Source organism: Maniola jurtina, chromosome 14 (assembly GCF_905333055.1).
Source record: "Maniola jurtina chromosome 14, ilManJurt1.1, whole genome shotgun sequence".
Classification (NCBI taxonomy): Eukaryota; Metazoa; Arthropoda; class Insecta; order Lepidoptera; family Nymphalidae; genus Maniola; species Maniola jurtina.
In genome coordinates this window covers 10711914-10727797 of record NC_060042.1, presented here as the reverse complement: position 1 = coordinate 10727797, position 15884 = coordinate 10711914, and the positions used below count along the sequence as shown (strand labels likewise).

Genomic DNA, 15884 nt, shown 5'->3' with positions numbered 1-15884 from the left:
GATCCTCTTTGTTGAAAACGTTGTTATAAATAACTTTTTAAAAATTTAATAGGTACCTACCGTTTTATGCAGTTTTTGTAGACCGTACTACCTACAAAAACTGCATAAAACGGACCGGTTAGATATATATTTTGTGCCGTAGACCATAGAGATCAGAGATATAATTATGCCATAGTAGACCGTGTCTATGCGTCAAACCCAAAGACCTTACACTTGGTCAAACCATCGTCAACAAAAATCCTTACTCTATGGATTTACACCATTTTAGAAAGACGTCAACGGACTGTCAGTGTCATTAATTATTTGACAGATAGTGATGTCTACAAGTTATTCTTTGATCGATCATTAAAATTGATAACGAGCCATGATGAATTGATTAGTAAAATTATAATATTACTACCTTACGATAAGTAAGACTGATTCTACACTGGGATTAAGCTAGGTTGGTACATCAGGATGAATTCTGTGATGACTTAGATGTCTTTTTCTTTATTTTCTTCTTTCTTTCTTTGAAACGACTGAAAAATTTAAACTCATGTTATGACGTTTTCCATAATCCTTTGAAATAAAATCGATTCTCAAATCATCTATGATGTTTTTAAAAGGTACTAAAAACGTCAGGTAAAAGCTGCAAGTACCTATTTCATTTTTTTGTTTGCACAAAAACATTCAGATATAATTTACTTCAAAAAGTATCGTTTTTCTTTTAGCATCTCTTTCTATCGATAAAAATTTAAAGTTTAATTTTTATATAATTACTTAAATCGATTCAGGAATGATTCAGCACATCACTAGACGTCAATTTTTTCAATCTATGAAAATGGCAATGGACTTCGTCTGTGTTGGTGTTAGCTGGCGGGCGTGCTCTGACGTTTTGGAGTGTTTTTTTTGTTAAAACTGACTGGAAAGCGCTCTAAGGGGGTGCCGTGCGTATGTTGGCGAGCGCCGGCACAGACGGGGTCCATACTTGTATAGTTTAACTAGTTAACTTGTTACAAATAACTACAAACTTGACATTGGCTAATCTTGGTAAAGCCAGACGAGAGAGAAAAAAAAAAAGAGGAAAATGGCAATTGTCATTTGTCAGTGTCATTAAATTAACAAATTATTATTATCTGTGAATTTTACGCGAACTTTCGTGTTCTCTTCAGAAAAATAAATCAAATCAAGTTATTTTTCTCTCGCGCAAAAGTAGTGTGCAGTGAATCTCTACTGTAATTTTATATTATGATGAAAGCTGTGCTATAATTTATGTCGAAAAGTGTTTAAAGTTAACAAGGAAAATGAGTAAGCATATGTATTCCACTGCGAACCTCTCTGATAAAGAATTGAAAGAACAAGGAAACAGACTGTTCAGTCTACGGAGGTTCGAAGATGCAATGAATTGCTACACTAAAGCCATTGTAAGTTTTTCATCACATACCTAAGAAAATCCATGGATCCCAGTTTAACATAACATGTGTAATTTACTAACAAAAAAATCAAGTGTGCAAATAAGTACCTTACTAGTATTTTAGTAGGTACCTACTAAAATCGGTCAATGCTAAGTTATGTAGGTACTTGCATGAGGTTTATGAAACTGCATATTTCTTAAAACTATGATCAAAAATTTGATTTATACTTTAAAATTGTTTGCTGCCTAGGCAGTTTTACTTACCACTTAGGTATATCAAAGTGTTTCAAATGTTTTACCTACCTATTTAGTTCTTATTGGAAAATCAGATTCAATATTATAGGTGTTAAATAAAAGTGTTATACATAAAAAATCAATAGATATGTTAGTTTAGCACAGAGGTTCCTAAACTTTTTTTACACATAGACCACTTTCAAAATTTAGCTGGTTCCGGTGGACAAAAAGAAGTAGGTACTGAATGTGGAATATGCAAGTTATCATAAGTAACAGTCGCTGCTTAAAATATTATCTACGTAAAATGGTAGGTGAAGTCAAGCCAACATTTTAATTCTTCACTATCGAAAGCAGATAAATTTTCGTGGACCCCCGATAACAGACTGTGAACCCCCAGTTTTTGTCACGCCAACGTAGACCCCCGTCGGGTCTCCCGTGGACCCCTGGGGGTCCACCTGGACCACTTTGGGAACTAACGGTTTAGTATTTGGCCTGTTATTTATATAGGAATAGCGCTTGTTACGCTGGATGACTTCCTTCATCAGCGAAACGTGCCGACAGAGTCAAATAACACCATATACAGAATGCAGACTACATTCCCTGCCTTCATTACCTACCATCGGCCCGAACGGACATATCTCTAATCATAATATGTCATTTTTATGTAAATCAGTACCTAATTAAACCATTCCACAACCAAAAGGACTTCTACTTTCACCACCAGCTCCAAGAGTCGTCCTAATGTAACTCACTCGTAAATGTTTTATGATATTTGTTTATTTTAATTAGAAAACAAAATTAGTACCTACTCAATGAAGGCAAGATAAGAAATTTCTTTACTGATAGGTTTTAGAAATAAATTCTTGTTAAGTGGGTAGGTATTGATAAAGAGAAAGTGACTGCTGTTATTCAATAACCTGTTTTTATTAATATTATAGTCAATTAGAATTAGCTCTTAATCATCAGTTAAGTAATTGAATTGCCAAGCTGTTTTTTGTTTAATAAGTAAGTATACTAAGTGATGTCCATGACTTTGTCCATGTGGATTTAGGTTTTTAAAATTCATGTGGGAAATCTTTGATTTATAAGATAAAAGTAGCCTATGCCCATCTTGGAAATGTATCTTTTAAGTGTGCCAACTAGACACAGATTGCTTCGCCAGTGTCACGTTTATGGAGAAGGCATGAGGGAGATTGTTAAATTACATCAAAATTTGTTAAAAGAATGGGATGTGGAAAGGTATCAGACAAACGGACACACTTTCACTTTATATTATTGGTATAGATGTGTTGTGAAAGCCACATTAAAGTTTATAAGAAAGATAGAACCCTGGAATATCCCAGGGTAATTCTATCTTGGTGGCAGTACAAAATATCAATTTTTTTTTTTTTAGATTAAAAACCCCTCAGTAGCCACATACTTCACAAACCGAGCACTATGCCACCTGAAGATGAAGCGCTGGGAAGCCACATGCCAGGACTGCAGGAGGGCGCTAGATATAGACACCAACCAGGTCAAAGGGCACTTCTTCCTCGGCCAGGCATTGGTCGAACTGGAATGCTATGATGAGGCTATTAAACACTTACACAGAGGTAAGTCTATTCTCCTGCTCTCTCTTTCCCTCCCTTTTTCATTCTCCTCTCTTTCTCTGTCTCTACCCTTCTTTCACTTTTTCTTTCAATGTCAGTAGTATTGTAACCCCTTCCAATAACCTGAGACTTTCGGTTGCCTGCTAATTCATCTGCATGAATTTAGGTTTTTAAAACCCATTGCAAACTATGATTTTCTTGGACACAGATGGGCCATAAACAACTAGCAGACAGACAGACGGACAGATACACTTTCGCATTTATAATTTTAGTATGGATTTATTTTTGCTTGCAGCTAATGACTTAGCGCGCGAACAGAAACTGAACTTTGGCGATGACATCGCAGCTCAAATCCGTATCGCCAGGAAAAAGAGATGGAATGTTCAAGAGGAGAAGAGAATATCACAGGAAATTGAATTGCAGACTTATATTAATAGGTGAGCAACTAATTAATAGTAGGCACTATATTGAGTAAAGTTTCAGTACCTACTCCACCTTTTCCACTTCTTAGGGCTGCTGGAAGAAATCTCTCCAGGGAAAGTAGTCCTTTGTGCACTTTTCATTGTATTCTAGTTTTAAGTTATTGGTATTTTAAGTTATTGGTATAGTATAGTGCGTAAATTTTCCGTTGTACGTCCGAAGGACTCACCATATTTGCTCTATGTATTCAAATGTTAAAAGTACGATTTAGTCTACTGTAAACTGTACTTTTGTCATGACAGTTGACACACTTTTTTTCAAAATTTATGCACTATTCATAAATAAATAAACAAGTTCCTAAACCAGAATTTACGTATTTTATGCTAGTAGAGTAGTTATAAAATTGATGCCAACATTTTTTTATTTGTGTGTTTTTAGGCTAATAAATGAAGATATGCAACGTAGAATAGAATCAATTAAATTAGAAAACATAAACGAAGAAGAAACCAATAGCAAAATAACAAAAGTCGAAGAAGAATGCGTAAGTGTTCTTTCATATTGAACAAATACGTCTTAAGCCTCCAGTTCACGTTAGCCCAATGTGTTCGACCAATGCTTCTTAACTTGGGTTTGTGAACTACGCTACGATTTTTTAATGTTTCTAAAGATCTACACAACTCTGGCCAATGCTGGTCGCTCACGACAAATTCCAAGTTGCCCTGTAGGTACACGTTTGTTGAGCACGTTGGGCCAATGTTGGTCTCCAACGAATAAAGAAAATCTAATCTAGTCTAAAATAAGTACTATTCTTTGCAGCAGGGAACCTTTGTGAAATGGCGTTCTTTATTCTGCACTAAAATAATATATTTATGTATATTATGGATTTAGTTAAACTTTCAACTTTTTTCATTCGCAAGCAGTTCTTGGACTATAAACAGTTCTGAGGTCTAAAGATAGTTTTATTTCTATAATTTATATTTGGTACCAGTGTTTTATGTTATCTATATCAGTTTAAAGAAAAAACTGACTGACTGACATATCATACAGCTCAGACTGTGATTTCTCTCTATAACAAAAGGTAAGGAGGAGGAATAAAACAGGATTTAAAAAAATTCCATCCGAGAGAGCAAGAGTGGGTTAGTTAGTTTATAAAATGTTTGTTTGTATTTCAGAATAACTACAGCAGTGAGCTAAATAACTTGTTTTCAAAAATGGATGAAAGGAGACGGGTAAGTTCTTTACATTCCTACACGAATTTGAATATTTTATGATTTAGGCCCAGAACAGACGGCGCTATATCTGATACTATACCCTGTTCATTGAAACGAGCTAATAGGCAAGTAAGTAACTGCAAGACAATACGTGAAACTGTAAAGTAGTTCGAGTGACAGTATCACCACTTTTGAGTTTCGTCGTGTGTTCTAGGCCTTACTGTCCAAGAATACATGTCGCTTTCCCTAGTTGGAGAAATCGCGTACTTTATTTCGATACTTTACGTCACAATTGACGTATAAGTGCGTGTGCGTGTCAAAGAGCTCTAATGAGATCATTTCGTGTGCTACATCGCTTTGCTCCTTACGCCTTCGCAGTTCGCACCGCGCAAAACGGATTATGTACATAAATACTTCTTTCTATTCCTGATCGTTTAGGCATTACGTACTCGTGATATAATATGGAGATTTCTTTTGTATCTGTGGTTCTGTGGCTATGAATTACGATCGATGGTGCAGTCCTATGATGGAATAGGCTTTCCAGCGATAGTTTACTTTAGACAAAGTAATAGAACACGCGAAAGGTTCAAAGCGTATCGGTGCAGAATCGAGGAGAAGCGACGCGAAGCGTCTTTTCTAAAATGTTACTAAGTAAGAATAGTATACAGAACTTGAGCTACACGATGTCGGTACGTGCAGTGAAGAAAAAAAAAAGACAGCATCAAAGCGCTTCTCGTATACCCTAAGCCCAGAGAATTTAGCTCCAATAAAACTAACACATCAATTTTAGGAAAAAGAATTCAGTTTGCAACACCATCGAAATGAACACATATAGTAAAATTTCAGGAAAAAGAATTCAGTCTATAAACCTGTGAGGATGATACTGCCATTGTCGCAATTAAATTACCATAATCCTAAGTTGTCGTATTAGTTAAAAACCAAATTATGATTTCGCCGACAGGCCCGTCGCTTCTACCTTAAAAAACGCTTCACGTCGCTTCTATTCTGCATCACTAAGTGTTGAGCCTTAGTTCGTGTTTGTAAATGTACGTCAAACTAAACATGATTTATGATTCAGTTCAAAACTTAGATTGCCTTCTTTGTTGTGTCGACGCAGTTGTGTGCACTATCATGGCCCGAGGAGTCCCGGGGTCGATTCCCTGCCGAGGCCGATTTAGAAATCATCATTATCATCGTCAACCGATAAACGACTTGTTAAGACAACAATAAACGAATCAAACGAATAAAAAGCTTTTATTAATAGCAACACGGAAACTGTTTTATTAATTAACTAGAGGATGCCCGCGACTTCGTCCGCGTGGATTTAGGTTGTTAAAGACCCATTGGGAACTGTTTAATTTTGCCTATATCAATTACAGGGACGCATCACGCAAGCTACCTCGGTGCCTTTGATACAAATTGGTTAAGCGGATGGGTTTATAGGAATCCCGTGGGAACTCTTTGATTTTTCGGGATAAAAAGTAGCCTATGTCCGTCCCCAGGATATAAGCTAACCCTGTACCAAATTTCGTCAGAATCGGTTGCACTGTTGGGCCGTGAAAAGGTAGCAGACAGACAGACAGACAGACAGACAGACAGATAGACAGACAGACAGACAGACAGACAGACAGACAGACACACTTTCGCATTTATAATTAAGCCAGTTATTTTCAGTCACTTAAATGTTTAAATTACACAATTCGTATTAATGAGAAATCGTATAGCTTCCGTGAAGCCACACACTGGGATTTAGTAAAGTTATTTGATTTGTAGGTATTCATTTCTTACTATCGTTAAGATTACTTACTTCTAGTACGCGACAGGGTGAGATGGCAATGGGGGTGGGAACTGGGAACGCCCCACACACACACAGCCCCCGCGTTGACCCGATGCGGGCGAGCGCGGGCGACGTGCGGGTGTGCGGGGCGTATCCGCGCCTTATACCCCAATTCCCATCACGACCTGTCGCGTACTATAATTATAGTTGAAAAATCGCAACCCATATTATAAATGCGAATGTTTGATGGTTTAAAACAACAGGAGCAACTGACGGACGTGATTTCTGGCATGTTTATATTTGAAGCAGACTGGCACATGCTACTTTTTATCGTGGAAATCAAGGAGTTTTCTAAATCTAAATCCACCCGAAGTCGCGGGCAACGGCTAGTAAATAATATATTTCATTTTCCATGCGTGGAATAATTCGATCACTCGTTGTATCAAATTGTGGAATTAACTCCTTTTGACAGTGTTCTCACAAAATCTTGATAGTGGCCATTGAAATGGGCATAATTATTACAAGTACGCTGGAAGAGGTGTGCCATACTTGTATTACCTAGTAGAGATCTGAGTTGGGGATTAATATTATAAGGGATGGATAGTGTACAAATTTCTAAGCCGGTGTTGCAAGTGCGAGTAATTATCATTTTTTTTTAAAACAGTGTTTGTTGTTTTGTCCTATCCAGAAACGTGACGTGCCAGACTACCTGTGCGGCAAGATAAGCTTTGAGATCCTCAACGAGCCCGTCATCACGCCCAGCGGCATCACGTACGAGAAGAAGGACATCGAGGAACATCTAGAGGTAAACTTCTTATTTTAGAGGCTATAAAATTGCTGTTGCTGTGCTTGGCTGCAATTTGACTTGCTGACAAGTGATAATATAGCCTAAGATGTAACACGCTTACCTAGAAGATGCCTATTCATTCTTGACTTAGAGATACCCATATTAAATATGGAGGGGAAAACTGATGCCAGAATAATACTGTTTTGGAATTTTCTAAGGCCGGCTAGGCCTGTTTAAACTTTAAATTCACATAATTTTATATTATGTAACAGTTGCATAAATCATTACATATTTAGTGCTAGACGATGCCCGCGACTTCGTCCACATATTATAATATATCTTTACCAAGTTTCGTCAAAATCGGTTAAACGTATGGGTCTCGAAAAGGTAACAGACAGACATAGTTATACATTCATAGTATTAGTTGATTAAAACATTTTCAAGTAGTTTCACACCCTATTTTTCTTTACAGCGGGTGGGTCACTTCGACCCGGTGACTCGAGTGAAGTTAACAGCGGACCAGCTCATCCCTAACTTCACTATGAAGGAGGTAGTCGACGCTTTCCTACAGGAGAACGAGTGGGCACTCGATTACTAGTCGATTCATCTAAATACTTGCCATTGTGATTACGTCACTAGCGCAGATAAAACTGCAAACATTAATAACCAATCCTATCTGTAGTCTGTCAATAAGTTACTTAGCAACGTTGTTATTTGTCAAAAATGATATGGTCATTTTTGACAAATAACAATGTTAACAAATAACTCACCGACGGATTATGATAGATAAGATTGACTATTTTTAATTTCGACTGTAAAGTTCTTTTACGAGTCTATTTTTAAGGGGATGTAAAGTCAAAGTATTAGATTGGAGCCTTTACACATGACGACTTTTTTACGCGAAATCAAAGCGCTTCAAATGCGTATCGAAATGTTGCCGTGTGCAAAGGCACTTACAAGTGTTGTAAGAAAACATTTGGTATTAGGTATTATTCGGATACACTCGTAATATTGAAAATTTATCTGGTGGGAGGGTTCGGCCGTGGTTAGTTACCACCCTACCGGCAAAGCCGTGTTGTCAAGCGATTTAGCGTCCCGGTATGATGCAGTGTAGGAACTAAAGTCGCGACAGGTCGACATGGCAATAGCCCCTGCGCTAACCTTGTCGCGATCTAAACTTAATATGACAAGCATATAAGGTCCAGTTTCAATATTCAATCTATCTGTAATATGTCGATAAACTACTTAGAGACGTCGCTATTTAATTGTCAAAAATTATATCGTCTTTTGTAACTATTTATTAACAATGTAAGATACAGACCGTTTACTATAATCTAACCTTTGCCGTCATCTTGGCACCACTGCACTTCACACAATGAAAACCTGATAAAGCAATGGTACCAACATGATGACGGCAAGGACAAATTAAATTGAACGGTCTGCAACAAGATTGAGAAGTCATCGATCTGTATCGATATCGATTGATTATTGAAACACGACATGAAAGTTACATTTTGTGTGTTACAACTGTCGACTAAAGACGCAATGTAGGAGCTGTCAGGAGTCGTGACGTAATCACAATATCTTGTTACGTCATCCATTTTATCACGATATTGTAATGTAAAAGTGATTGTATTCATATTCGGATTCCGTGGTTACAAGGAACTCTAAGGCGCAATCCCTACGGGCGATAGTCTCGCCGTGCCACCAAATCCGATACAAATTCTATGGGCCTATCTCCACAGGGTGATACTCCAGAGTCACTAGTCGTATCGCTGCGATCGTATCGCCGCGACGCGACTAGTGACTCTGGACGAGTATAACGCTGTATAGGCTACAGTTGAGAGACTCAACGAGGCGTTGTGGTTACGTTACGCGGCGGTCCGTTGCGGTCTCGTGGCGTATCGTTGCAAGTCGCGACGACACGCTGGCATGTCCGCCATATACGACGATAGCAGGATGGATTCGTCGCGATACTCTCGCCCGTGGAGATGGTGGGGCCTTATTGTTTCAACCAGTCCGTCTGTCTGTATTTGTGTGTGTCACAACCATTTCAAAAGTAAAATATATAAGCTGTAAAGTCTTACCAGTTATAGAAATCTGTTAACGCTTCAAAGGTAATAATATTTAAATGTTGACAAAAAAGTACAGGGTACCTACCCGGATATTAAAAGTGAGGGCCGAAAAAATTATTTTATAGCTATTTTAAAATCTGACTTTTTTTTGGAAAATGCTACTATTTACGTAGTAACGACCGTTTTTTTTTTGTAAATTGCATTACTACGAAATTCGATCTTAGATGTGTTGTCCATCTATTCAAATTCAAATTCAAAATATTTTTATTCAATTAGACTTTAACAAGTACTTTTGAATCCTCAAGAGCATCTAGCACTAGTTCGGAATGTCTTTCCTACCGAGATGAACCAGCAAGAAACTCGGCGCTTGCTCTTTTTAAAGATTTGATATACAATATTATGCCATGTATAAAAGTAATTGAAGTCTCGCGCCAATGGATTATTGAATCTATAGTATTGAAAACACGTGTGACGTCATCAGTAAGACACAGTCGCATCGATGGCATTGGTTGATTATGTAACCTGACCACTCAACCAGATGCGGACGTCACTCACATTTTCATTTTTTGTATTGTGACACTCCTTGCAATTACTGTGTCTGCAAATTTGCTTGATTCATGAACAAAATCGAGTAGGTTAATAAGTATAAGTAGTAAATAGACAGACGGGCCTAGGTATTAGGCCTGATATCCACTCAAACGGAGCGGAGTTACAACAGACCTATCAAATTATTAATAGATGACGTTAAAAATTGTCAAGTTTCAAATAATCTTATTGGTCTGCTAAACACATCTGCGCTTTGATGGATATCGGGCCACGCGCGGATGGAGTGTTTATGAAAATAGTTGTCATTATGTTATGTTTAAAATTCTTGTTATGTTATTGGCGTTAATTTGGTTGTACATAAATAGTTTTAAGTTTAATTTAATTGGTAGATATACAAGTATTGCCATCCCTTTTCTTTAGAGTTCATTGTGAAAAGGATGGCATTATGTTTTGGCACGAGTAAACTTGATTCACAATTTGTGTACGACTAAAATTATGTGATTAAATTTTCAATTTATTTTCTGACTTTTTTTAAACAAATGTAAACAAACGATGAAACGGCATTTGAGAGAAAATGTTTAGACGTATTCAATGTGGCTAATTCTGTTTATATAATCTCAAAACTAAACCAAATTAACAGCCTACATTTAATGCTATCCTTTTCCGAAGGAAGCGATTTGAAAGAGATAGTAATACATATATTTAAACCTGTCATTTTAGTTGTGTAGTTTAGTAGACTGTGTATAACAGACTCAGCCACAATGGCTGCTATTATCCGATTTTAAAAAAATACGCGTCGAATCGAGAACCTTCTCCTTTTTTGGAAGTCGATTAAAAAGGACTGAAATCGTAGGTTCAACGCGAATTCAACCTGATTGTATGCTTGAAAAAGAGTCGTGTTAACATAATATTTAGACAGTTTTCGAAAAAAAAAACACCATTATTGTTTTTAAATTTAAAGTTTTCCATTGTAATAAAGGCAAGCGTAGACGACAGATTTCTGTCTGCAATAGATCGTCGCGTGCGCGTCGACCGATTACTACTTATTGCACTATTAGTGCATCGTTTGCGTTATGCGATGCAGTTGTAAGTGATCTTTTGTGACGGAAGTATGCCGAAGTCCGGCGTTTGAGCCATCCTTAAAAACAAATCTCAATAAATATATTTATACACCATCTTGACATTATTTGACATGTCCAGTAACGTTTATTGCATCATTTTAGTTCAACAACAAAAAAAAAAGTTAGAAAAAAAAACATCGATGTCAAAGCCTTACTGTCATACCAGTTCTAGACTTATCAACTAAAAAATTGCATCTTGCTGATCTTATAAAAAATTATAGCTCAACAATTTTCTGTTGTCATCAACAGATGTTGCAACTAGATATTGCCAAAAAAAAACTTAGCCTGGCTATAGAGCCTAGTACACTAGCTTCATATGAATTCATTAAATTAATTCATCAAATGATTAATTCATATGAATTTTCCCTACTAAGTTATACACATTAAATTGATATATACATAAGAAATTAATTTAATATAAAAATCGAATTTTTCTTTCGCCAAATAATGTTTACTTAAGAAATTTGACGATTTGAAACTTTCGTGCTGGAAATCTCTCAAATGTTAAATAATAAATTCATTCGCCAGATAATTTTATTTGGCACATAGACTTATGCATATACATGCATGATTTGGCGATCGAAAAAGGAGCCTTCAAGTTAAACCTGAAACTAAACACTTATTTCATAGGAATTATTATAGTCTAGTAAGTAGGTATTATAATGTGATACAATTTCAATGTGAATCGTAAATTTTTTAAGTTTTTGATGTAAATTAAGAATTTAAGGTAAAAAAGTTGTATAAGCAAAAAAAAAAAATACTTTGGGACTAAGATAGAAATCTATAGAAGCACTTTGATTCGGCCATAAATTGTGGGTACACCTAAGCGTTGGTTCATTATTACGGCCATAATTAAAATCTCGACCTCTATTTGAAAATGGACTGTTTTCTTTGTCCGCGTCCTGCTGTGCCTGGTAAAATACGCGGACGTGCCACCCTAGTTGGTTATATCACTAAGAGTTCTTCTTTGGAGCTATGCAGGCTCTTGTATACCCTGTATAACTTCGACCGTCTCCGATCCATTGTGATCGCCTCCACCCAACATAAGAAGTTACCCCCCGTCCACACACTGCCCGAATGGCATGGGAAGAAGCGAGGAACGGAGGAAGAGACGTAATGTGGTCGCGTTACTCGCATGTTCCTCGTTCACGCCCATCGCTCCCTATTTTGTCGGTAAGTATGCAACAGCGCGCACGCTGCCACAGTTTCGACGTCCATCGCGTTGCAAAGGCAAGCGACCTGTGTGCCTAGTGGGAGATTTTTAACCTATTCGATCGCGTAAAAGTTAACTGCGTTTTGTATGGAATTGAAACAGCGCCATCTAGTGACAAGAAGATGGCGCTGTGGTGCGGCGGCATCTCGATTAATTGCGCGAGTAGAGCAGTGTGTGGACGGGGGTTACATTTGTTGCTTATAAATAAATACTTTTGTACCTTAAATTGCGTTAGTGTACTAGATAATAGATTTAAAATGTAAAAAGTAACTTTATGGAACTGTATTGGCAATTTTGTATACCTCACGACATTGATTGTCAATTTCGAATCATAAGCTAATATTGATAAAAAATACGTTTGTGTTTAGACTAAAGAATAAGAATAGACGGTAACTGGGATAATAGTATGTAATGGACACAAAGGAAATTGTTTTAGCTAATTAAAGTGAGTTGTGTCCGCTGCACCTAATTATTATATCTCTGCTTTATAATAATACCTACGTTTTAAAAGTTTGTTGGAAATGCTCCGTCTATTCTTCCTTTTGTCTATGGATTACGAGAATCCTTTAAAATAATAATAATTGTATGATCATGATGAATCATTGATGTTATATTATGATACCTATTCGTTAGCTAGACATCTAAACATAATCATAAGAACTGGTCATGACTATAAACATGTAAAGCTAAGTAAACGTTATTTTATAATTGAATCTTTTATTTATTTACCCTACCATTAATTGTAACTTTAGTTGTAAAATAATTAGACTTTTCATTTTGGTTTAGAAATCGTTCATAACCAGCAGGGTTATTCGCTAACTCGGTTTTTAACGTATAATGACAGCCACCGAGCTCAATTGACATTTATTTTTAATCCATTGAAGGTTTTGTATGAAAAATTATATTAATATCACTCAGTGAGGCAGCAATGTATAACCAACCAATGTCAAATGAGCTCTGTGGCTAATGGAGTATTATTCATCGTTTAACACTGAGTTTAATGTGGTGCGAGCCGCTGGAGTGCCGACTCTCTTCGATCTCTTGAGTCTACACGATAGAAAGGGGCGTTAAAGTTTAAAACGCAGTTATGTACAAGCAGAATAGTACTTTATTTCGCTGTAACTAGAGTCGCTATTTATTTGAACGTCTTTTCGGAGTGGTTCCTCCTATATGGATCAATGTTTAATATTCTGTGGTACAATAGAATTAGCCACAATATGTACGAGTAGAAAAGAGCGCAGGATATGTGGCAATGCAAGGTACTGAGAACTTTACCACGTTTTCAAGTGCGAAATGGCAGAATTTTACACACCTTATGAATACACTGGAGAACTTTTAGGCATGCAGATTTCTTCACGATGTTCTTAACCGTTAAAGCAAGTGATATTTAATTGCTTCAAAAACATTGATTTTCTCTTAGTGAGTGCAATTGTGAGGCATAACTTCCAACTTGATCACAACAACCCTTGTTATTGAAAATTTCTACAATTCCACTTGAGAGAAGGATTGTTACTTGTTAGGTATTGCTGAAAACTTACAGTATCAAAACATTTAAGTAGCTGGGTATTGACGTACCATTTACCGAAGTCCGTTCCGTACCAAAATGATTAAAAGGAATGTCATGTGATAGCCTAAGTTAGCTAAAACGTCGGCCTTCAATTCGTAGGGTGCATGGTAGGGGCATTCTGCAATACGTTCCAAAACGCGAGTAGCTGACGTTGGCCTTGCACCCGTCTTTTTAAAAAAAAAGAAATTATATAGACTAGCGCTTGGCTGCAATCAGACCTGCTAGCAAGTGATGATGCAGCCTAAGATGGAGCGCGCTTGCCTAGAAGTTGCCTATTCACTCTTGACTTGAATGTACCCATATTATAGGTGGAAGAGAAAACTGACGCCGGAAGGGCGTTCCATATCCTAGCTGTTCGAATTAGGAAAGAGGAAGCAAATCGTTTCGTACGTGTTCGGGGAATTTCGACTACGTACGGATTCTTACTGAAATGGGGCTGGACAGGTCAAGTATGCTGTATGCCAGATGACTTGTATGCATAATCTACTTCTTTCTAAACTCTCCAGAATCTGAATAATCGACCCTAGCGTGGCAGGCCAAGGCAACGATGGCGTGATGAATTAGGTAAAATAGTTAGATGACCCGAAGAGGTATATCTACAGAATAGGGAGTTGTAAAAAAATCGGAGGAAGGCTTTTGCCCAGTTATGGGATGCTAAAGGTTAAATTTAGATATCTATATAATAACTATGTCCTTTTCACCATTTTGGTTGCCTGGAAGAGATCGCTATGTAACGATAAAGCCCCTAAACTGCACCTGCCTAAGTATATTTTTGTCTTGTTTTGTATGTTTTTTTCTGTGTTAATTTTGGGGTGTACAGTACATATATTACTAGCTGATGCCCGCGACTTCGTTCGCGTGGATGTAGGTTTTTTTAAAATTCCCGTGGAAACTCTTTGATTTTCCGGGATAAAAAGTAGCCTATGTGCTAATCCAGGGTATAATCTATCTCCATTCTAAATTTCAACCCAATCTGTCCAGTAGTTTTTGCGTGAAGGAGTAACAAACATTCACACACACACACACACATACAAACTTTCTTCTTTATAATATTAGTGTGAAGTGTGATATTCATTCATTCATTTAGTAAAATATAATGATAACCTGTTACCTGTCACCGCCTCCTATTCAGATTCGGGGGTTCGACTCCGGGCACGCACTTCTAACTTTTCGGAATATGTGCGTTTTAAGCCATTAAATGTGAAGGAAAACATCGTGAGGAAACCCGCAAGCCTGAATGTTCTCAAAGGTGTGCGGAGTCTGCCAATCTGCACTTGGACTTAATCCTTCTCACTCAGTCTGATTCCTGAGAGGACACTGAGCGGGCGATGGGTTAACTACCTCTAGGTAAAACTGGTTATATGTGGCACAATTTCTACATAAACATCCATACTAATATATAATATGATAAATGCGAAAGTGTGTCTGTCTGTATGTCCGTCTGTCTGTCTGTCTGCTACCTTTTCAGGCCCAACAGTTTAACCGATTTGTATGAAATTTGGTACCGAGGTAGCTTGCGTCCCTGTAATTGACATAGGCACATTTTATCCCGGAAAATCAATCACTTCTACGGTATCTTTAAAAAACTAAACTGGGACGAAGTCGCGGGCATTCTCTAGTTTTTCATATTTATTCAACAGATTAGGAAATATAACAATTGCTTTCACTAGCCTAGCGCTTCGCACATTATATTTAGTTTAGTTTTTTATGCTGGGGGCAAGCCAATTCCCATTCAATGCGCGCGGGATGACAACAACAATTTCATTTGTATTACACATGTAATTGAATAAAAACTCCCATCGGGCTGGAGTGTAGCCAAACGCAACAGTTGGTACTGCATCGGACGATACATGTGTTAGCATCCTTTCACTGGGAGGCTGGCTTACACCGCTTTATTGTGTGGGAGATTTTATAGCCCAATAACTAACCGGAACTGCATGCCTACATAAGA

The 15884-nt window shown here is 37.3% G+C and overlaps 1 protein-coding gene across 1 annotated transcript; it reads left to right on the top strand.

Annotated features, from left to right (window-relative positions):
- The first annotated feature begins 1106 nt into the window (after nt 1-1106).
- LOC123872131 (E3 ubiquitin-protein ligase CHIP) lies at nt 1107-9043 on the top strand. Its single transcript, XM_045916285.1, has 7 exons — nt 1107-1403; nt 3021-3219; nt 3512-3653; nt 4075-4177; nt 4809-4865; nt 7313-7429; nt 7884-9043. Exons 1-7 carry the CDS (start codon nt 1284-1286, stop codon nt 8007-8009), a joined length of 864 nt encoding a protein of 287 aa, XP_045772241.1. The 5' UTR covers nt 1107-1283; the 3' UTR covers nt 8010-9043.
- The last annotated feature ends 6841 nt before the right edge of the window (nt 9044-15884 follow it).